Source organism: Xiphophorus couchianus, chromosome 22, assembly GCF_001444195.1.
Source record: "Xiphophorus couchianus chromosome 22, X_couchianus-1.0, whole genome shotgun sequence".
Lineage (NCBI taxonomy): Eukaryota > Metazoa > Chordata > Actinopteri > Cyprinodontiformes > Poeciliidae > Xiphophorus > Xiphophorus couchianus.
The window spans coordinates 28,409,071-28,431,256 of NC_040249.1; the positions used below are offsets into that span (position 1 = coordinate 28,409,071).

General features: G+C 37.8%; 1 protein-coding gene across 1 annotated transcript in view; it reads left to right on the plus strand.

Annotated features, from left to right (window-relative positions):
• The window catches only part of LOC114138347 (1-phosphatidylinositol 4,5-bisphosphate phosphodiesterase beta-1-like), a 38,226-nt gene extending 16,147 nt beyond the window's left edge, over positions 1-22,079 (plus strand). The window contains exons 13-32 of the mRNA XM_028007563.1: positions 772-856; positions 967-1,132; positions 3,393-3,448; positions 6,486-6,582; positions 6,810-6,894; positions 7,239-7,363; positions 9,327-9,481; positions 10,025-10,192; positions 10,271-10,370; positions 12,236-12,340; positions 13,711-13,823; positions 13,923-14,073; positions 14,179-14,232; positions 15,377-15,554; positions 15,764-15,896; positions 16,003-16,079; positions 19,142-19,231; positions 19,323-19,380; positions 19,495-19,581; positions 20,353-22,079. Coding sequence (XP_027863364.1) covers positions 772-856; positions 967-1,132; positions 3,393-3,448; positions 6,486-6,582; positions 6,810-6,894; positions 7,239-7,363; positions 9,327-9,481; positions 10,025-10,192; positions 10,271-10,370; positions 12,236-12,340; positions 13,711-13,823; positions 13,923-14,073; positions 14,179-14,232; positions 15,377-15,554; positions 15,764-15,896; positions 16,003-16,079; positions 19,142-19,231; positions 19,323-19,380; positions 19,495-19,581; positions 20,353-20,505 — 2,236 coding nt within the window. The 3' untranslated portion in view covers positions 20,506-22,079. The remainder of the gene's footprint in view (positions 1-771; positions 857-966; positions 1,133-3,392; positions 3,449-6,485; positions 6,583-6,809; positions 6,895-7,238; positions 7,364-9,326; positions 9,482-10,024; positions 10,193-10,270; positions 10,371-12,235; positions 12,341-13,710; positions 13,824-13,922; positions 14,074-14,178; positions 14,233-15,376; positions 15,555-15,763; positions 15,897-16,002; positions 16,080-19,141; positions 19,232-19,322; positions 19,381-19,494; positions 19,582-20,352) is intronic.
• Positions 22,080-22,186: the final 107 nt, after the last annotated feature.

A 22,186-nucleotide genomic window follows, 5' to 3' on the forward strand; every position in this document is an offset into this window, starting at 1 on the left:
TGGCAAAGACAAATGAGGTGGATTAGCAGTGCTTGTCAGCAACTGATAGTAACTGTGTTTTTATTGACCATTTGACATTTCAAAAATAAATTTGCTTAATGGAAACATGCCAATTTCCCAAAAAACAACCCTCTTGTTTTTGATGAGAGCTTTTGGTGCTATGATGAGTTGGTTTTTTTTTTGGTCGGAACAAAATGGATTTATTTTACAAAACTGCAATGGAAGCACTGTTATCGCATCACGTGTCACATGATCAACAGCCGGAGGTTGCAGCTAGTGCAAACCATGACGAGGACGACGACAGGAAAAAGTTGGAGAATGATGACATGTTTTTAGTGACTTATTACGTGAACAAACTTATTCACTTGTTATTTTAATTATGCTTTCTATTTAATTGCAAAGGTTTTGCCCACATTGGTAACAGAAACGCAGCTGCTGTCTTAATGTGAAATATTGTTTCTGCTGCCTAGATTTTAATCTGTTGGCATGTCATGACAGCCATGAGATTGTCATACAACAGTCAGAGGCCTCTTCAGAGTCGTTGTAAGACTGACTGCTACTCCAGACACTTTATGCCCACAGCATATTTTAAGACACTTGGACGATATGAGTTATGACATTTAATTTTCCTTTGGTGTAGATAAATTGTTTTTGAATTGAATTGATCTGCTTTTGAACCGGTGTACCAGGTGAACTGGCTGGTGAATGAATTATATAGAATATATTATTGTTGAGATAAAATGTGTAAATATGTCTTTATGTGTTTTCCAGCTTGAAGCAGCAGGCAAAAATGGCCGAATATTGTCGCTCTATTTTTGGAGAAGCGTTGCTGATCGATCCTCTGGACAAATACCCTGTAGGAAAATGCAGAATGTTGTTTCATGCTGTGATTTTGAAAGTAACCCTGCACTGACCGCCATTCTCTTTCGCTTTTTATTTTTCCCCACATTTTTTCCGTGTCTGCAGCTGGAGGCGGGCGTCCCTCTGCCCAGTCCTCAGGAGCTGATGGGCAAAATCCTCATCAAAAACAAGAAATCTCACAAACCTGCCAACACCGCCGACACCAAGAGGCTAATTGACCAGCCTGCCAATCAGAGCAATGAACCAGTGTCTCCTAGCAACAACACGGGAGGTATGACACAAAAACAATAGACTCAGAAATTCACATGAAACATGCTCAGCTGTGACAGTCAAAGGAAAAAAAAAGGACAATCATTTACTTTGGGATTTGTGATGCTGCATCATCTGCAGGAAGACACAAAATGTCAGAGCCTTCAGGAGTCAAATTAAAATGCTTTTTGTCCCAAACTGTGGAGTTGTTTTCACATCCGTCCTCGCAAATATGAGTCACTGCTATCGTTCAGGAAAGGTTCAGCGACGGAGCCGTCCTTAGAAGGCAGAGACACAAAGCAATTTCATGTGTGTGTTTTTTTTTTTTAATGATCGGCTGCTTTTACGAGGCTCATGTGTGTATCTTAACCTTTTAGCCAGAGTGAAACCTCAGATGTCTTTACATTCATACCGCTGCATCTCATCAGGGATGCCTCAGTAATGAACAGACATCCCAGATGAGATCAGAAGGGCTGAACGCCAATTAAGAGAGAAGCGCAGAGGGAAATTAAAAGGCTGTATTGACATGTTTGGCGCCCAGGTCCTTAAAAACATTTTCTGGGACCGAAGATCCCAGCCATGGTTTAGAAGGCAGACCGAGATTTCTTGCTGAAATTCCTTCTCACAGAGCGCTTTTTAGAAACGAAAGAAATAGTCTGTTTTCGTCCGAGAGCAGCTGCAGGGTGTTTGCTCTGATCTTTTGGTTTGTTGCTTGAAAAACAATTTGCTACAACCAGTAACTTCAATGCATTTCATTGGGATTTTATGACTAAAAATATTAAAGTCCTTTTTTTGTGAAGAAGCTCAGTCAGACTGGATGAAGAATACTGCTACAAATTCTCTGTTGAATACAGATTTGGGCCATCTGACATGTTCTGGTAAACATCTGCCAAAGTCTCAAGTTTTTCATTCAAAATTCTCCTGTTTTTGGCTCAGTCAACTGGAGAAAAGCATCAAAGCATCAGCTACCATGTTTCAACATAACATATGTTCTTTTAAACACAGTTATTTGCATAGAACCGTCTCCAGAGTTACCATGGATTTATTGGCTGCTTTTTTGACTTATGCTCATCTTGCACCGTCTGTCAGTGCAGATGGATGGTCATTTCCTGGTCAGTTGTGCTAAACTCTATTTTGTTTTCAGGTGATGTGTTGTAACCAAACACCGCTTAAAATTTCTCCAACACTTCATCTCTGACCTGCCTGGTGTGCCCATTTACTATTTGCTTGCACTGGTTTTTATTTATTAGCGTTTTTTTTAATCAAACAAAAAAAAGCATCAGATTTTTTATGTTAATAAAAATTAGGGTTGAAACTTTAACGTATTAATTTTGATTCATTAATTACATAGATTTTAAGGTGTTACAAATTTACAAAGATAATTAATTGCTTTTCTTCCAGCTAGAACCTTTATGTTGTTAGCATGTTTCTGGTACATTCGTTCATCTGACAGACTAACAACATCCACAAATAGCAGCAAGAGAAAGCTTCTTCCCTTGGTCCACTGAGGGTTCATTTGTGTTTCAAAAGACTTTCTGATGAGATGCTGGAAAAGTCTATGGTTGTGTTCAATTTGTGCTACATGGAGTAAACCTACCAGCAAAGCTGATCTAACTGAAAATAGCATCTCAACGCTAAAATGTAGGAGCAGCACAGTCGTCCCCAACACTAATCTCCACATTTCTAAAGAAGTTCCACTCACAATCAGAAGTTTGTAAAATCTAGATAGTACTTTGCACCAATCTGATGGTTAAATAACCTAAATAATAGATTGAAAACAATAAATATCTTTCTTGTTGAGCTCATACGTATGTTAATTTATTTAATTAATTAGCATCAAAATAGTTTTTGAATTGAAAATGTTGCTTATTTTGTCGAAACATGGTTTTCTACAATTTATTACAGCTTCTGTCATTAACTCAATTACAAATTTCACGTTTTGACATTTATCCTTTTTTCTTCTTTACAATTTACACAACTGTGAGTTTGTCTGTCGCATAAATCCTATTGAAATGCAGTGTAGTCCAACGTTTGCTTGTGCAACAAAATGTTGGAAAGTCCAAAGGTGTGAATACATTTGCAAGACCAAGATTCAGTGAGAGCTCTGTGTTGACTCTAATGAAACTACGATGTGCAGTGAGGCCACACATCCAGCCTCCGATGACGCATCTGCCTCGTAGCCAGCCGGCTTCTTTCCTTCCACGGAGTCATGTTTCATTCTAGTTCTTCTGTAGAAATGAGATGGGATATGGAGATGATGGTGACTTATTTAATTTTAACAGACATGGAGGCTGAGAGTGAGGAAGATGATGATGATGAAGATGATGATGGTAAAAAGGTCAGTGGGGACGTTTTTAAAGAGCTGACAGAGGGCCACCCTCACCGCTGTCAGCCTTTGTTATCGTTCGCAAGCGATGTGTGCTTTCACAGCTTCGTTGGTCTGTTCTTACATGCTGGTGCCGCTGTTGATCTTGTCGTGAATGTTTGCTGTTTTTTTAGTCTGTTCCTTTTTTTTTTCACTGTTGTCCCCGAAGCTGCTCTTTATATGTCATCTGTGCTGTTCTTGATGTGTCATTTCCCTTGGTTTTGGTCTTTGGTCAGTGTTTGGATGCTATCTATCTTGTACTGTTTCAGTTTTTAATTGAAAGACTTCAGCCCTCATCCACTCAGTTTGGCTTTGTGCCCATCGTTTGTACTCTTGCTCTGTGTTAGTGTCTGATTCACAAAGCAAATATCTCTAATAGTATGCCGGAGCAAACATGCAGTGATCAAGAGCCTCTTATGTCAGTTTCCATCTGTCCTGACTTCACAATCGATTGGACCAAATGCTTGCTGCATTTCCATTACAAATGTGTGCAACTTTGTCTATATTTCGCTAATTTGGAAAGGACACATCTTTGCACTCACACCATTTCCTTTTAATAAGAAATGCAATTAATATCACATGTGAATAAGTTTGTTCAGGTGATAAGTCACTAAAATATATTCAGTGCCATGATCTTTCTACCACTTCCTGTCATCTTCTTCATGGTTTGTGCCAGCGGCAACATCCGGTTGTTGATGATGTGACTTGTGTGAATCAAAAGAAAAGAAAATTGCGAAATCCAATTTTGATACAGCCAAAAAAACCACACCTCCTCTTTGCTCCAAAACTTTTTATCAAAAAAGAGTTTTTTCAAAATTTATGTGATTCCATACAATGAATTTAATTTTGAAATGTCAAATTGCCCAATTCTATGGTCAATGGAAACACAGATATTGCTTAATCTGCACGTTACATTACATTTTTACAATATATACATACAAAACATCTGTTTAGAACAAATAATGTAAAACAAGATCAATTTAAAAAGCTGAACTCAACTAATATTACAAATGTTTTGCCATGTAAAAAACACAAAATACCAATTCTAACGACTGATGTTGTCATTAAATGGTTCAACCTCATGATGGCATTCATCCCCAGGTCTTAGTTGAGCTTGTTGAGATTTGCAATTGAGTTCAAATTAACAAAGATAACGATTGTCACTTCAGTATAGGACCTATTCAGAAGCCATGTTTTGCTGGACTTTATGTGCTTGGAACCATCAGCCTGTTTGGAGATTCAATGAACCCCAAGGTTCCTCACAGACACCATAGCATTTTTATGACTTGGGTCAAACCTTTTGGATTTCCTTTCTCAAGCTACTCAGTAGTTTTTTTAGCTCTGGTCTATTCCTCCTGCCAGAACTGGTGGAACTGAGTCAAGCTTGTTCTCCACTTCACTGACACACTCCTTTTTAGATCTGCCCACAAACTTTCCATAGGACTGAGATCAAGGTTTTGTGATGGCCACGACATTGACTTTGTTTTCCTTAAGCCGCTTTGTAGCCACTCTGGTTGTATGCTTACGGTCATAGTCCATTTGGAAGATAAATCTGCACCTGAGCTTTGAATTCCTGACTAATCTTTATAGAAGTTGTTTCAGTATTTCCCCATACTGTTGGGATGGTACAAGCGCCTGTTCAATGCATCAACGATAGACCTGTCTTTCAGGAACAACTGCACTCCGCCGGTAAAGTGTGCAGCACAGCACAGTGCAGCAAAGACGCATTCGGTCCAGGGTTACTGGTGTATAACCTATTTAAATAAAAACAAAGAAGACTTGGGGGCAAGTAAAGCCTGGTGGCTTGCCAAGCTTATAATGCACTGGGGGAAACCCTGTGTATGTAAACTTCCTGCTTCAACTGCAGTTGGGAGCTGATTTTCTTCACTTACTATTAAACCATCAACACTCCAGGTTTTTAGGTGTTACATCTCAAGCACACCTCATGCATTTGATGAAACCCTAACTGGTTCCATCCAGTGTGCTTCAGACTATGTGATTTCCCAATGTGTGCACTTTTTTCCAGGGGGTTGAAGAATCTGGAGACCGCAGTAGTTATTGAAAGTAGCAATTAGTGTTGAATTTGAAATAATTGTCATTTCCCACAGAGAACATGATTGTGGATTTTAGGAGAAGCAGGAACATGTCAAAGACTATTTCCATCATGGGGGAAGAATTTAAAGAACATTTGTGTTTGCCTGGTGAACAGACTGCTTTGGAGAAGCATCAGTGATTCTGTCTACAAGAAGAGACAGAGCAGACTGCGTTAGTTAAGGGAGTTTAGGTTTTGCAGTATTTGCAGAACGACGTAGATTTTCTATAATTCAGTTATGGAGAGTGCAGTCTCATCTGTAGACATCTGTGAGGGTCGCAGCATCAGAGCGAGTGAGTTTTTTAAAAAAGTCTATAGAGAAACAAACTAAGAAAGAAAGCTGAAACTTTTTCAAAGAAAGACACTTCATAAAATCAAAAGCATAATGAACAACCCTGAGCATAAAGCACAATTAGACTGAATATATTTGAATTCATTTTAGACATACTTTATTTATCCCGAAGGGAAATTAAATATCCTCAGTCTGAAGACTGTTGCTGTATGACAGCCTTATGACTGTCATGATGACATGATAACAGCTCAATATTCAGAAAGCTGAGATTGTAACATGTTCCAGATGACACCACCGGTTCTTAGCTTAACTTTCTGTAAGTGTAAGATAAGGCGTGTTTCTTTATTAGGCTTGAATTGCATCTCAGTTCAGCTGTGTGCTCATTTTATGTTTGTTTTTGGTTTTTCTCATATGTCCACTACAAAATAAAACAACAAAAAGAAACAGCTGTTGTTTTACTGTGCAACAGCAAGCCTGTGCGTTTGTTCTGCATCTCTGTTGTTGAGCAGCAGCTAAGCTCTCAAAACCAACTTTGTGCATGATTATTTGGCTGTGAAGATTTGTTTCTAAGGAATCTTTGATCGTATTTCAGTGTTTAACCTTGTGATTGTTGGCCTTCGTCTCAGGGCTCTGCAGAGCGAGAGGCTGTTGCTACGGAGGAGATGTCAACTCTGGTAAACTACGTCCAGCCGACCAAGTTCAACTCCTTTGAAGCATCAAAGAGTAAGAGAGCAACAGATGTGGAATCTACTGAAACAAAGTTTGAATGTTGGATCGTTGTGTCTCTAACTCAGCTATATGTTTTGCCTCAATATTTTTTTTAAATGACAGGATCTGGATGTAAGTCCATCTGAGGCATTTTCCCTAAAATCAATGTCTGAAGGAGAGAAGTGATGTCACCAAAATAATTGCCCAAGAAATGAGCTGCTTCCTGTGTTTTCTGTGTCTAGAGGCAGCCCGCTGTTACCACATGTCGTCTTTTGTGGAGACCAAAGCTGTGGAGCACCTCACAAAGTCACCAGTGGAGTTCGTAGAGTATCCTTGGCGAACACCATGGCAACCAGTTCTTTACTTTGTTTTCCCTCTTCCTCTTTCAATGCTTCTTTTTTTTCTTCAAATGTCAGAAATCTGTATGAGTCTCTGAGGAACTTTAGCATTCTTTTTTGTATTATTTGAGCTTGGGTATTTATGTCAGCTTGCAGAGGAGGAACTTCAAAGGTTGTAAGTCCATTTAAACATTTATAATTACTAACATCTACTTCTGAAAAATAAATCAAAAGCCTTAATAAGTTTTTTTGTTATATCTATACCCCAAAGACAATTTCATGCGTGATTTCTCTTTACCAGAGAAATATTCTCCTTAATGTCGTGTCGACAAGATATAATAAATCCCAGCTGAGTCGTATTTACCCAAAAGGAACCAGAGTGGACTCGTCAAACTTTATGCCTCAGCTGTTCTGGAATGCTGGATGCCAACTTGTGGCTCTCAACTACCAAACTATTGGTAAAAATAAAATAATGAAATAGATAAGGCTACACAACAAAGGTGAATTTTAACTCATAATCAACACTTCAGAACTAGAAGGCATTTAAATTTTAATCCCCTTTAGACTTGAGTGCCACCATTGATCACAGCAACATTGTACTTATTTTATCATCTTGGGTTGGAATTATGGATTCCACTTTAAATTTACTTTGCTAATTGTGCCTCAAACAAAATGTATAGCATTGATTTTGTTCGGAACATCCTTAGATGAATTGAATAACAATTCAAGTACTTTATTCCAGGGATTAGTCTTTGGCCCTCTTTTATTCTGAATGTATGTATGTTATCATTTGCAGGTGACGTTTAGCCTTGGAGGTCTGTACTAAACCAACAGATTCCATCTGTCTCATTAATTTCACATATCGTCTTTCTGGCATTAAATGATATTTGGCTAAGAATTTTAGTTGTTTCAATAGTTATCATTGGATCAACTAATTTAATTATTTTTTTGATTTTCACTGGTATTTTCAGGCTGAAGGCTAACATGTTTTTCTGGTAATAGATCCTAGTGACTAGATTTTCTTACTAAAGATTTTGGTATGGCATATAGATTTTTGCAAAAAAGGTTTGTTTTCACCTCTAGTCCACTTACAAACTGAGTTTGTAATTACAAGGAATGATTCTTGAATATGGAAAGAGGTTTTAGAAACAATGACCCAGAGTCCTAATAGTGCTTTCTGTGTTAGAAGAAGCCACAACAATGATGGAGAAGTTTTTAAGGCTTTGTCTACATCTTTCCCACTTTTTTGTTCAGTTTATAATGTAACCTGAAATCCTCTTTAACAATGTTGATGACCTTGTCGATCCTATTTAGATGTATGATACAGTCTGCATTTTTCACTGAAATACACTAGACCAGAAATTCTTATTCTTATTTATAAAGTTACACAGACAAATATTCACAGCATTAATTTGGGTTAGAGAGAGAAAAAATAAGCCGTAGTTAATTTTTCAAACTTATATTTTCACCATGTTACTCATTCATTTATACATGTCAATTTCAAACCACTTCTGGCTGTAGGCTAGCAAATTGGCATATAGGCTAAATATTTAGCTCAGAGCTTAGTATTTAGTTAGCAAGCTAAATATTTAGCTCCAAACTAAATAATTAGTTAGCAAGTTAAATATTTGTTTTAATTTAAATATTTAGCTAGAGAGCTAAATATTTAGTCAACAAACGTAATATTTAGCACTACACTAAATATTTAGCTCAGATATAAATATTTAGCTAATATGCCAATTTGCTAGCCAACAACCAGTAGTGGACGATCAAAAATAAAAACTAGATTTTGTTCATTCTTCAGTGAACATGCTGCTACAGTGTTTGTAAAGACAAAATCAGGATAAATACATTGTTATTAGCTTCCTAGTCAGATCAGACTAGATTAAATTAAGCTTGAGCCAGGTTAGATACAAGTTCATTCTTCAGTGGTAAATACCTCAGTATAGATCGGTAGCATCTAGCACATGTTCCTGAGTTCCTACCATTGCCTTTAATTTATAAGAGGGAGTACGTCTTTTTTATGCACTTCTCTCTCAAAAGGTTTAAATCAAAGTTAATTTGTGTGTTTTTATCCTGCAAATTATAGTGCCAAAATCTCTCCGTAATATTAACAGAAGTAATACTGTATGGTTACTGTATGGAGAACCATGGCTTACATGGTGTAGATCAAGAATATTTAAATAAAAACAGTGGCAACTGTTTGAGACTGATAGACTAGTGTAGCTCAGGCCTCAGTCCACAGTTTTCTGCCAATCGCTATATTTTATTACCAATAAATAACCTGCACAGCATTACCCAGACTGCACTAAAGGGGTTTATTTAAAATACATTAGAGTCCTAGAGTGACTCCTACTGAAATAAGGAAGAGCAGCTTGAAATCTTGTGATATTGCTAACAGAAATGAGTTTTATGTTCCAGATTTGTCCATGCAGCTGAACCTCTTCATGTTTGAGTACAACGGCCGCAGTGGCTACCGACTGAAACCAGAGTTCATGAGGCGTCATGACAAACACTTTGACCCTTTCACAGAGAACACAGTGGACGGCATCGTAGCTAATACTCTCTCTGTGAAGGTACAGCTCAACAATAAACTGCTTCTCATACTGTAACTGCTCATAACCTAAAGGTGCTGTTGTCACTAAATGTTCTTAGAATCAGATTCAGCCTTTATTTTCACTGTGCAAAAGCACAACAAAACTTGTTTCAGTACAGCCCATCTAAAGAACACCAAAGGACAAAAAAAAAAAAGAGATCAACAGCAGACATGGATAGAGAGGCGCCTGAGTCTGTAGCCGTCACAGGAGGCATTGTCCTTTCATTACAGAAAAAAATAATAACAATATGAGGATAGACTGTTCTTTCTCATTATGAGAAGGAATTATTTGTCTGTAAATACAAATGAGGAATCTTTTAATTTTTTTGTTTATGACAGTGTTAACTTTTTTGGTTTTGCTATGAATCTGTAATCTCTATGTGCTGCTGCCAGTCTTAGCCAGGATTCTCTTACAAAAGAGATTTTTAATCTCAATGGAATTTTCATGGTGAAATAAAGGTTAAATACATAAATTCAAAAATCCATTTAAAACTGCTCTTAAAACCACTATTGCATATTGCAGGTCATCTCAGGCCAGTTTCTGACTGAACGGAGGGTGGGTGTGTATGTGGAGGTGGAGATGTTCGGACTCCCCGCAGACACTAGGAGGAAAGCTCTGAAGACTAAAACCTCCCAGAACAACAACGCTGTCAATCCAGTGTGGGACGAGGAGCCCATCGTCTTCAAGAAGGTGAGGGACTCCAAAGGAACAAACGGCCTAGTTGAATCAAATGCCGCTTTCAGACAGATGACTCCTACTTTCATGCAGGTTATTCTTCCGACTCTGGCCTCTCTGAGAATTGCCGCATTTGAGGAAGGAGGAAAGTTCATCGGCCATCGAATTATTCCAGTGTCTGCCATCAGACCAGGTCCGTAGTCACTGTTAATCTTATTCAGATCAAAACTCATCTATTAATTCTGGTTATGGCATTAAAAAATACAAGAGGAAACAACTGATAAGAGCTCTGAGCTGCAGCATTGTTCATTTCAGTACTTTATTTTCATTTTGCTGTCTGTAAACTCACAGATAGACTTGGCCTATTATTCAGACACTGACAGTTTTGCTAAAAAAGTCATCTTGGTTCTCACTCTGTTCAGAATCACACTGAGGCTTTAGAGAAACTATGCTGCTTTCATTAAATAAGTGTTGCTTGACTCGGTCTTAGCAGATTCAGCAGCAAATATACTAACCTGTGAGGTTTTATGTTATGCAACCTATTTTTCTTTCCTAATATTCTGAATGTACCTGAGTGAAGTTGAGCCACTCCCCCTTTTTGTACAGATTTCTTCTGGAGCAACATTTTTCAGATCATTAAACAAATTACATAATCACACAAAGACAAGATAATTAAAACCTTTTACTTTTTTATTATCTGTTTTTGAGTCATTCAGAGGGAGGCTTGTTGGTGTGCTTTGGATTTTTGTTCTCCTGCATACACAAGTGTGCTTTAGCTTAAATTAAGGAACTGATGGATGAGAATTCTTCATCAGGATTTTTTTTCTAGAGAGCAGAATTCAGGGTTTTGTCAGTCATTGTAAGCAGCAAAGCAGCACTAGACCTACAAACTACAACTACAATCCTTGACTGTAAGAATGAAGATCTGCTTTTTCTGATACACCACGTGTGTCACGCTGAATACCTTCCAAAATGATCCACTTTTGGTAAATATGAGATGGACCATTGTGTGTTTTTTGGTCAATGCTTTTCACACATTGAGGCTGTTTTCACCCAGCTTCCCCTTCTTATTGTTGAATTGTGAACTCTGAGAAAACTTTAACTGAGACAAGTGAGCTCTACTCTCTTCCGGACCTTCTAGATGAGGCATAAATACGCTCAATTCTAGTAAACCAGTATTTTATGGATAATAGTTCTCACTGTGGTTCACCAAGAAATTGTTCTAACCCTTTTCTAGTCTGATAGGAGTCTGGTAGAAGTCAACCATGTTTCTAAACACTGGGGGTTGATGTTTTGGTATTGTAATTATTTTAGCCTAGACTGGACCCCTGATATTCATGGAGTTTAGGGACCACAGTCTCCCACCAATAGCTAAAATCTTTGAATACTTGTGTGACCTTCACTAAAAACGCTAATAACTGTCTATTTTAATAGTTCAAACACCAAATACACCTTCATGTAATATGGAAAACCATCTTAGCACTACAGCACAAGCTAACATCCATGGTCTTCTCTGTTTGGGCTACATCCAATTAGTGCCAAGGAAAATAAATAGTGCTTCTGGATTGGCTGTTTTACAATTGCCAACCAAAAGCATGCTTAGTAGCGTTGTGTATTTTAGCTTCTCAAGCAGCATTTGCTTTGATGCATTTTAGATATGCTCTACAAAAATTCCACAAATAAGTGGGTTTTCCACAAATACTTTGTTGTCACATTCCACAGAAATATCAGCGAATCCTGAACCGTGAATATGCCAGTGTCCACTGTACTTCTGTCAGAAATATCCTACTTAAGTGATTTTGTGACTTTACTGGTCTGGTAATATTAGAGAAATTCAAATCACCTTTAAAAAATGTGGATAATTAAAGCTAATAATATTTTCACAATGGACCAGGTTTGTGTGGATAACTTTTTTTGCTTAATATTTAAATCGCCATTAGAAATCCGCATTTATGTATTTCCTAAGGTTATCTTTGATGTCAAAGTTAACTTGATGAGCTGAAACGTGTATGTGGGTAAACAGCGTGGTGAATAATTTGGTCCATGTTTCCGCTGCAGGCTATCGTTACATCGGCTTGAGGAATGAGAAAAACCAGTCTCTGATTTTGCCAGCTGTGTTTGTCTACATTGAAGTCAAAGACTATGTCCCAGATACATTTGCAGGTAAAAACTCCTCAGAAATGTCGTCTTTGGGAAGGTATTTGCAAGTAAAATGTATTAGTTAACTTCTTTAATTCTGTCTGACTCTCTAGTCCTGACTTATGGTGATGCTTTCTTATTGGAACTTTAAGTTGCTCCAAATCTTATTGATTTTGTTTATCCACCTGCTTAGCAGTGAGAGAGTTATTTGGCTGTTTAGGATGTGGAAGAAATCCTGGCATCAAGTTCAAAAGTTCACCATTCTCATCTGTGAGACTTGCTCTGATCCCTGTGATGGGCTAACGCTACGCTGGTCCTGAAGCTTGCTGGAGATTCTTGGACTTAATAAATTCTGAATTCACTGCAACTATCAACTGTACAATGAGATGGAACATTCTTAGCACCATTTTGGTTTATTTTATTTTTTTTACCTTAGGCCATTTTTATGTGAAGCAGTGATGATTACACACTTTCCTTTGGATGCAATCATTGCTAACAACAGATGAAAAAAACTTTGTCACTGCTTGTTTACCACAAACAAATGATTCTATGTGTGATCAACTGCTCATAGGATTGCATAGTCCTTTGCTGTATAGATGATAAAGAGGCACCAATATACTGTATGTTTTCAGCTTATTGCTCCAACATGGTTTTCTCTTCATAGACTAATTTTGAAGCATTAATTTTTGCACAGACCTCTTTGGTATTTTTATTTTTTTTCAGAAATCATCAGTTACACTTCCATTTTTGGAACATCACTTCGTAATGCCAGCTAAACAGATTTGTTGAAGTTTCCTGGGAACTTGTGGACTTCACAGCTCCTTAGAGCCACCTGCTGGACATTTTGTTAATAGAAGGATTATTTGATTGCATATGACTTGCTGCTTGTAAAGTTAAACAGTTGCTAATTAAATAATTAGTTGGAAATTGTGACATTTTGTAATGAATGAATATATGAAATATATATATGAAAATTAATCTTCATTTTATCTTTTATAACAGACTAAATAACCCATATTATTACTGTTACCTTTTGATGTGTAACTTTACAGACGGCAACCCATAATTGTCAGCGTACTGATTCATTCTTCTGGAAGAAGGTTTCTTAGAACATTCCAGGTCTCAGGACAATACACATGCTGTAAAATCTCGCATTATTTTTGGGTTGTTTTTGTTTTTTCAAGATATTTTTAAGATAATGAAAAGGTTTGCACAGACTTGTGATAACTACAGTTCAAATAAATAATCCTCAAAATATGTTCAAGTCTTGCCTTGAGTACATGAAGAATTAATGATCCAGAGTTACGGCAGTAGAAGTTCTGAAGTTCTAGTTCAACATCTTCATCATTGCTGACATCCAGCTGTGGTCGTCTGTGTCCTCATTTTCCCTCCAGATGTGATCGAGGCTCTGTCCAACCCGATCCGGTATGTTAACCTGCTGGAGCAGAGAGCCAAACAGCTGGCAGCTCTGACTCTGGAGGATGGCGAGGAGGAGGCGCAGATTGAGGTACCGCTTCTTCTTATTCCATCTATTGTTGTTTATCTATTTACCTAGTTTGTTTTTTTTTATGTAATGTGGCGACAACCATTTTTTTCTGATTTACAGGACGAGATGGACGCGGGAGCAGAGCGGAAGAACGACCTGAAACCGGCTCCACTGGAAAACGGACTCAGTCCCACCTCAGGTCCAACGGGTCACACCCCCGTTGCTACGACACCAAAAGCCTCTGCAGCCCATCAGCAAGCAGCTACAACTGGTAGGGAAAAAAACCATCGCAACTATGGTTTTTGTATTAATAAATGTAACAATAGATTTAATTGTTTTGCTCTTTTCATTTTATTATTTCATTTCTGAATTTTAGAAGCAGCCAAACCAGCAGCAAAGACTGAAGATCTGGTTTTAAGTGTTTTAATAGGTGAGCTTTTCTTCATATATAAAATATGTGAATCAATGAATCAATAGCTGATTTACAGTGCTGTAAAAAGTCACATAGATTTCTATTGCTTTTGCTTGTTAAATATTAAAAATCATCAAACAAATACTTAGATTAATAAAGTAATCTCGGTAAATACAAAAGGCAGATTTTAATTTATTTATTTATTAGGCAAAAAAAGTTATTCACACCAATTTGAGTCTAGTTTCTTTAAGAACAATTAAGGAATGTTTACTGGTGACATGCAAAATCAAGAAATCACTTAAATAGAACCTGTCTGATACCTTGAAGTAGGCTGAAAGATCTAAAAAAAAAAAACCTGCATTTCAGACCCTGATTCAACCAAATTTTTAAAACAAAATTGAAAACATCAGTTTTATAGTGTTGAGTATTGGTAACTCCGTTGCTGATTTTGCCTAATTGACCAGATTAGAGTTTTGGTCAGAAAACACAAAGGACATCAGAACATCAGTAGATTTTAAACTGTTTACTGTAAAACTGCATTGTGGGTACAGAATAAACATCAATTGCTGCACCCACATTGTGAGTGGAGAATATAAGAAAAGGAAACTGAGCTACTGCTACAAAATAAGAGCATGTATATAAAAGTCTAATTCTAAAGAATTCTTAACAGTCGAAAACGTAAAACTTCAACACAGATGTTGAACTTTATTCAACTGAAAGTTTACAAAATAGTCAAGTAAATTAACATTTAGAATTTTTCTGGAAAACGTAGGAGTAGCTAAGTGTGCTAAATGTTTTCAAAATTTGCAAAAATGCCAAGCAAATAAATTAGCTCCACTATTAGCAGGTTAACAAGTTAGCATATTAGCAGAAATTGCTCACCACACAAAATAGAAAAATAGAATCATCATTTGAAAACTGTTTTTTATTTCATCTGGTTTGCAAATGAAAGAGAAGCATACTTTTTCACAGCACAGTAATTAAGGTAATAGCAAAAGCAAAATGTGTTTCTGCTCAACTGTATCAAGTAATGTTCATATGTGAATGAAGTTTTTGTTTGGCTCTGGTTGTCATAATTGTAAAATTGTCTGTTAACCCAAATTCAATCTTCTTAGTTTCATGTTTTTTGATGAGACCTATGAATCTGATGACGTACTCACAGATATCCCAGCATGCACCTTGGATGCCCTGCAGCAGTCCAAGGTCTACCAGAAGGAGCAGCGGCGTCAGTTCAAGGAGCTGAAGGAGCTGGTGAGAAGGCACCAGAAGAAGACCTCAGAGCTCCTCCGGGAGTTCAGCAACAAGTACAAGAAGACGGCCAGGCAGTGCAGCAAGAGCAGGTGAACAATGCCTCAGTCAGTCCAACAGAATAGCAACACTACACAGTTAATCACTGCCACGTAAGGTAAGGTGCTGCATAAATGTGGCATTTTAAGATGTGTAGTACATTGCATCAGTATTCTGTCTAGTTTGTCAAGTTATGAACAAACTTTGGTGAATGTTTTTGTGAGTTTTAGGGAAAGGTGACAATGCTTTGTGCATTTGCCAGGGCTTCGTGTCCGGAGAGTGAGAGAGACGAGCGTCTGCAGCAGCTCAGGGACGAGCAGCAGCAGCAGCTGCTGGCTCTGAGGCAGGAGCAGTACTACAGTCAGAAGTATCTGCAGAGGGAGCACATCAAGATGGTAAGGTCTGACATCATCTGTGCCTCAGGTTGACTGCACTTGTAACAATGACTCAGCTTTTTTTTCTATGAGAGTGAAGGGCTGTGAGGATCTCTGTTTCCTTCAGCTTACAGAACGGCTCACCAGTCTGGCTGAGGAGAGCCACAACTCACACATGAAGAAGCTCAAAGACATCTGTGAAAAGTAGGCAGAGCAAAACTGTCCCTAAAATCAAAAGATGTGCATGTTCATCTCTTTAATGATACGGTCTGCCATATTAACAGAGCTTCCCCTTCCAACTTAAATGCTCTGCTTTAGAACTGGACTGGACTAGGACCTTCCTAGTTGTCTTCCTTCTGTCCTTCCTTCTTTCTTTCCTTACTTTTTTCTTCCTTTCTTGTTTTCTGTCCTCCCTCCATCCTTCCTTCCTTCTTTCAAGTCATTCTTCCTTTCTTCCTTGTTTTCTTTACTTTATTTTTCCTTTCTTCCTTTTATGTATTCTTCCTTCCTTTCTTTTTTAGTTTTCTTTTCTTCCTTCCTGTCTCCTTCATTTCTTCTTCCCTTCCATACATCATTCCTTCCTTCCATAATTTATTCCTTCTTTTTCTTCCTCACTTCCACTCTTCCTTCCTATTCTTGTCTTCATTTGTACCTTTATTCATTTTTCTTTTCCTACTTTGTTCTTTTCTCCTTCCTTGAGTATTTCCTTCATCATTCCTCACTTCTTACCTTGATTCCTTTCATTTTTCTTTTCTTTTTTCCTCTCTTTCTCTCAGCCTCTGTTTCTTTTCCATGTATGCTTAAGCCTGGCCACGGTACAAATATATGTCATAAATTCATCCTGAACGTTTTGATTTCTGCTAACTGGGACTGAAAGCTTTGGGAATCTGTACCTGGAAAACTCTGCAGGTTTGACACAAAAAACATCTACAGGAACCATGTAAACTTACTGTCCCTTTCTTTGGAACACACATTCCCATGTCCAATGTGGAAATGTCCTATTGCCACAAAATAACCTGCAATACCAACACAGTACCAGAACAATGACGTTGTTAAAGTGAACCACTTTTATCAAATTTAAGGTGAATAAGTTCTGACAAGGAATCCACTAAGAACAGAGCTCCACTTTACATTTGACTCTCATCACAATTTTTCCAGATTTTAATTTCCTTGATGGAAAACAAGTTGTACTTTGCTATAAACAGGTCAAGAATAATTATCAAAATGACAATGTTTCATACCATGCTCAATGCAGAAATCAACTAAATGCACTCCAACACCATAATCCCTCTAAAGTCTGTATTTACCATGCACACATACAGAGTTCTTAGAAATATTCACTCTGAAAAGCCCTTAAAAAACCTTCAATATACACCGTGTTCCAAATTATTATGGAAATTGGATTAAAGTGTCATAAAGATTACATTTTTTGTTGTGCTATTAAATTTATAGATGGTATTGTGTGTCAGGGTTCTTTGAATCACTATAATTAATTTCAGAGAGCTGGTTGATTAGTTTGTCTGGTGAGCTCAATTAAAGGAAATCTACTTAAGAAGGATGTTCCACATTATTAAACAGGCCACAGGTTTCAAGCAATATGGGAAAGAGAAAGGATCTCTGCTGATGAAAATCATCAGATAGTGTAGTGCTGCATGACAAGATACGAAAACATGAGATATTTAACAAAACTGAAGCGTTATCATACTGTGAAGAGATTTGTGGCTGATTCAGAATAAAGATGGGTTTGTACAAATAAAGGCAAAATTAGGAAGGTTTCTGTTCATTCAAATTCATCAGATTAAGAGAGCAGCTGTTAAAATCCCCTTACAAAGCAGCAAACAGGTATTTGAAGCTGCTGGAGCCTCTGGAACCTCAAGGTGGAGGATCCTCCAGAGGCTTGCGGTTCATGAACCTACTATTGGGTCCCTAACCAGAGGTCACAAGCAGGCAGTGGGCATGAAGATTAATTTTCAAACAGACTTGTTCACTGATGACTGCTGTGCAACAATGGATGTTCCACATGGACGCAGTAGTGGATTGGTGGTGGATGGCCACCACATCCCAACACGTCTGTGACGTCAGCAAGGAGATGGTGGAGTCATGCTGTGGGCCGAAATCATGGGGAGAGAATCATTGGTCGGCCCCTTCAGAGTCCATGAAGGTGTGAAAATGACCTCAGCAAAGTATCTGGACTTTCTGACTGATCACCTTCCGTAGCAAAATCATCTTTATGCATGACAATCCACCATCTCATGCTGCAAGGAATACCACTGTGTCATTGGCTGCTGTGGGCATAAAAGGGCAGAAACTAATGGTGTGGTCACCATCCTCCTCTGACCTCTGACCTCAACCCTATTGAGAACCTATGGAGTTTCCTCAAGCAGAAGATCTGAGGGTGGAAGCAGTTCATATCCAACCAGCAGCTCTGGGAAGATATTCTGACATCCTGCAGAGAAATTCAAGCAGAAACTCCACAAACTCCCAAGTTCAATGGATGCAAGAATTGTGCTGTGAAATCAAAGAAGGGCTCCTATGTTAACATGTAACTCGGTCTGTTAAGATGTTTTTGATTTTAGTACATGTGACCACTTAATGCTGCACATTCTAAGAATGACCGTTTGCAGTTCTTTATAATCCATAAAATGTTTAGAAAATCTGCTGTGCAGAATAATTTGGAACAGTGCATTTTGAGTTTTTATACTTTTGAAAGAAGTACTGTTCTCATAGGGAGCTTTGTTCAGTAAAATTAGATTTATACTGTAATAGTTCATGACTTGAAAATAATACTGACCATCATTTGCATTGACCATTTGAGAAAATCTGAGAAAATATCACTTGCATAATAATTTGGAACACGGTGTACTCGCTGTCTTTTAACATGAGACAGTTTGTTTTTTGTGACAAAAATTAATTAATTTATATATTAAACATGTTAATTTTTTACCTTTTATTTTTCTAAATTATCATTACCCCGGTAACAGTCCTTTGTTTTGGTAAACTATCTTTTAATAAACTAATATATTTCTACATCACATGGGCCTTTCAAAACAAACCCATTTAATTTTTCCACATTTTGCCATGTTATGGCAACACACCTCAATGTATGAAAGAGGAATTTTATGATTCCACAAACAGACAAAGTAGTGCGTATGTAGCAAAGTGATATGTGATTTTCAACATACCAACCTAAATCTGAAACATGTGGTGCTCATTCGGACTGGCAACTAGCAACCCTGCAGCTCAAATGTTTCTTCATGCTGCTTCAGGGAGAAGAAGGAGCTGAAGAGGCAGATGGATCGACGGAGAACCGAGAAGATCAACCAGGCCAAGACCAAAGAGAAACATCTGGCTGAGGAGTACGTCCTCTACTCACTGCCCTGATCCATACAGCTAGCTAACCATGCTAACCTAACATCTAACTGTAAACTTGCTCAACTTGTCTTTCAGGGAGAAGATTGAGATCAACAAGTCCTACGTCAATGAGGTTGTGCAAAACATCAAGCGGGTGAGCAGTGGTAGAGGAACCTACCTTCCAGTAATTTATTGCTGAACGTCTTAGACACTGAAAATGATTGGGATGATGTGTTGGCAAAAGAAACAAGCTTTTTGTTGTCCTCAGCTTGAGGAAACTCAAACTAAGCGTCAGGATCAGCTGGTGGAGCAGCACAATGACCTCCTGCAAGAGATCCAAGATCAGAAACCAAAGGTAAGTTGCATCTACAGATGGTAGTAGGCTACTGCCAGAAATCTAAATCTATTTTGTGGTTCTAATGTGACAAAAAGAGCAAGGGATAAAAATCCCGTTGCAGGGTACAATTGACCTTTTGCATGTGACGTCACATTCTCCTGAAAGCGACCCACTCTGCCACAATGGAAGTCAAAACAATCAATGCGTGTGAAATTTGACAGTAAACAGACATTGGGTCACCTAATAGTGCTTTTATTTAGTTGATTTAGCTGTGAAATTGGTCATAGGGTGTTGAGCCGTCAGCTGCACAAACACAAAAGGAAACAAACCTTTTAACGAGGAAATAAGATGGCGATGAATAGCAGCCGTTAATTGTAAAGACTGGCAGCCCTCTGTGTTTTCACAGAAATTAGCAGAGCATCCATACACTTCATAAGTTAGCAAGATTAGTAAGAGGCAATCAAATATTGAGTTATGGAGGTGGTACACATCAAATCATTAGTAACCCAGGAGAAAATGCCTCATCATCATTTAACCTAACGTATATGCGGAAAAAATAGGTTAGCATCTAGTTAGCTAAACTTATATAAGTAAAAGCCATGGCTGTACTGGCAAAAACAGCTTGGGAAAGCACTTCTGTCATGGTGCCTCAACGTGATTAGGTAGTTGCAAAGGGTCCATAGGAAGATATTCCAGTGACGTACAAGACTTTATATTTTCCAAACATTTAAATAATATGATATAATATAATATGTTTCCAATCTCTTATAATTGCAAACGGTTCTCCAGCTGCAGGCGGCGGTGGAGGCAGAGTTCCTGGAAAAGTTCCAGCGTCTGCCCGGCGAGATCCGAGACTTCCTGCAGGACAGGAAGTTGGAGGGCAGAGGTCACAGCAAGTCCCGGCCATCGACTCCCCACGAAGCTCTTTCAGAGGAGGACTGAGCAGGAAAAATATAGGAGGATGCAGAGGAGTGATACAGGAAATGAAACTGTAGGAACTGAGGCAGTAAATATTTATAAAGACTGTTAATTCTCTTTTTAATGGAAGAAACAATCTGACAGTTTTTTAAATTATTAGAAGCATGAACTGTGTTGTACTTCAGCATTTAATCAGATGTCACTGGGTCTTATGTTCTAACATTCTGACAACTTACTGCATGATATCTATCTATCTATCTATCTATCTATCTATCTATCTATCTATCTATCTATCTATCTATCTATCTATCTATCTATCTCATGCATCTTGCATACAGAACTGCTATGACTTTCATTACCATTTACAAAGATTTTCTCCATGCACAATATTAGTTCATTTTTATTTTGGCAAAAGTCGAAGCCAAGATTCACACAACCATTCTGATTGGTCAGTTCCCCAACAGTTTATAAGGACGGTTTTTAAAATATATATAAGCAAAACATTTGTCAGGTTTACTTGCCTGTGCCTGAGAGAACCTGATGTTACTCATCACCACTAAATGCACACGTAGAAAACTTACTGGAACCACAACATATGTTTACTGAATACAGATTATTACTGCCATCTTTTAGTGTCATAAATTCATATCCTATGTATGAATGATTTTAACCCCAAAAGGCATTTTTCCCCATAAAAACAGGAAGTATCTCGTTTCCACTAACAAATACGCCAAAAACTTTGTTATTCTGTTAATGTTGAAAAAACACAATTTCGCAATTGAGGTGTTTTCACTAAATAAGAAACAATTAAAATCACACATAAATAAGTCTGTTCATACGATAAGTCATTAAAATAACATACACCACCACGATCCTCCTGCTACTTCCTGTCATCTTCTTCTTCATGGTTTCTGCCAGTAGTAACATCTGGTTGTTGATAACATGACTCTTTTAATGTGAGAAAGTGTTTCTATTACAGGTTTGTAAAATACACTGACATAGATACAGCCGAAAAACCACCTCATCCTGGTACCAAAACTTATTGGGAGTTTTTAGCTATGTTGTGTAAAATGATTATTAAATCAATGAAATTCAGAATATGCAATGTTTTACTCCCTCAGAGCTCCTGCTACTCAACAATCAGCAGATCAGATGTTTGTTTTTTTGCAACTGCATGATGTTTTTTCCTTTAATGTGAAACCTCTCCAGACTCAACAGTCTGGTGACATGTGTACTTATTAAATGTTTTTTCATGATATTTGATTAAGAAGAACCACCATGAAACAGCTCGACTTCTTCTTTGTTGTAAAACTGTGTGCCAAATCCAGCCTGTTCCTCTTTGTACAGTGATTATTCGGAATAACGTCATTTTCCAGGTTTCCTTTTTCGTTCGAGTTTAGAAATCTAAAGCCAGTCTGTGTGGAAAAGAAGATATTTTCAACACATCTGTTGATCCTCTTGAGAAATGCTTCAACTCAGCTCTGCTTTGGTTCCACTGAGCATGCTTCCTTGTCCTGAGTTCCTCCACCTCTGGAATTATTTCTTGGTTTTATTGAGTGCTATTTAAAAAGAAAGAATAAAATGTTTGATCTAAAAATGACTGATTTGTTATCTTTTGCTGCTTAAGCTCACAATAGTGGACTCGTAAGGTGTATGTAGAATGTTTTCATCATCATCATGCTGAGTGGATGTTTACTGAAATATT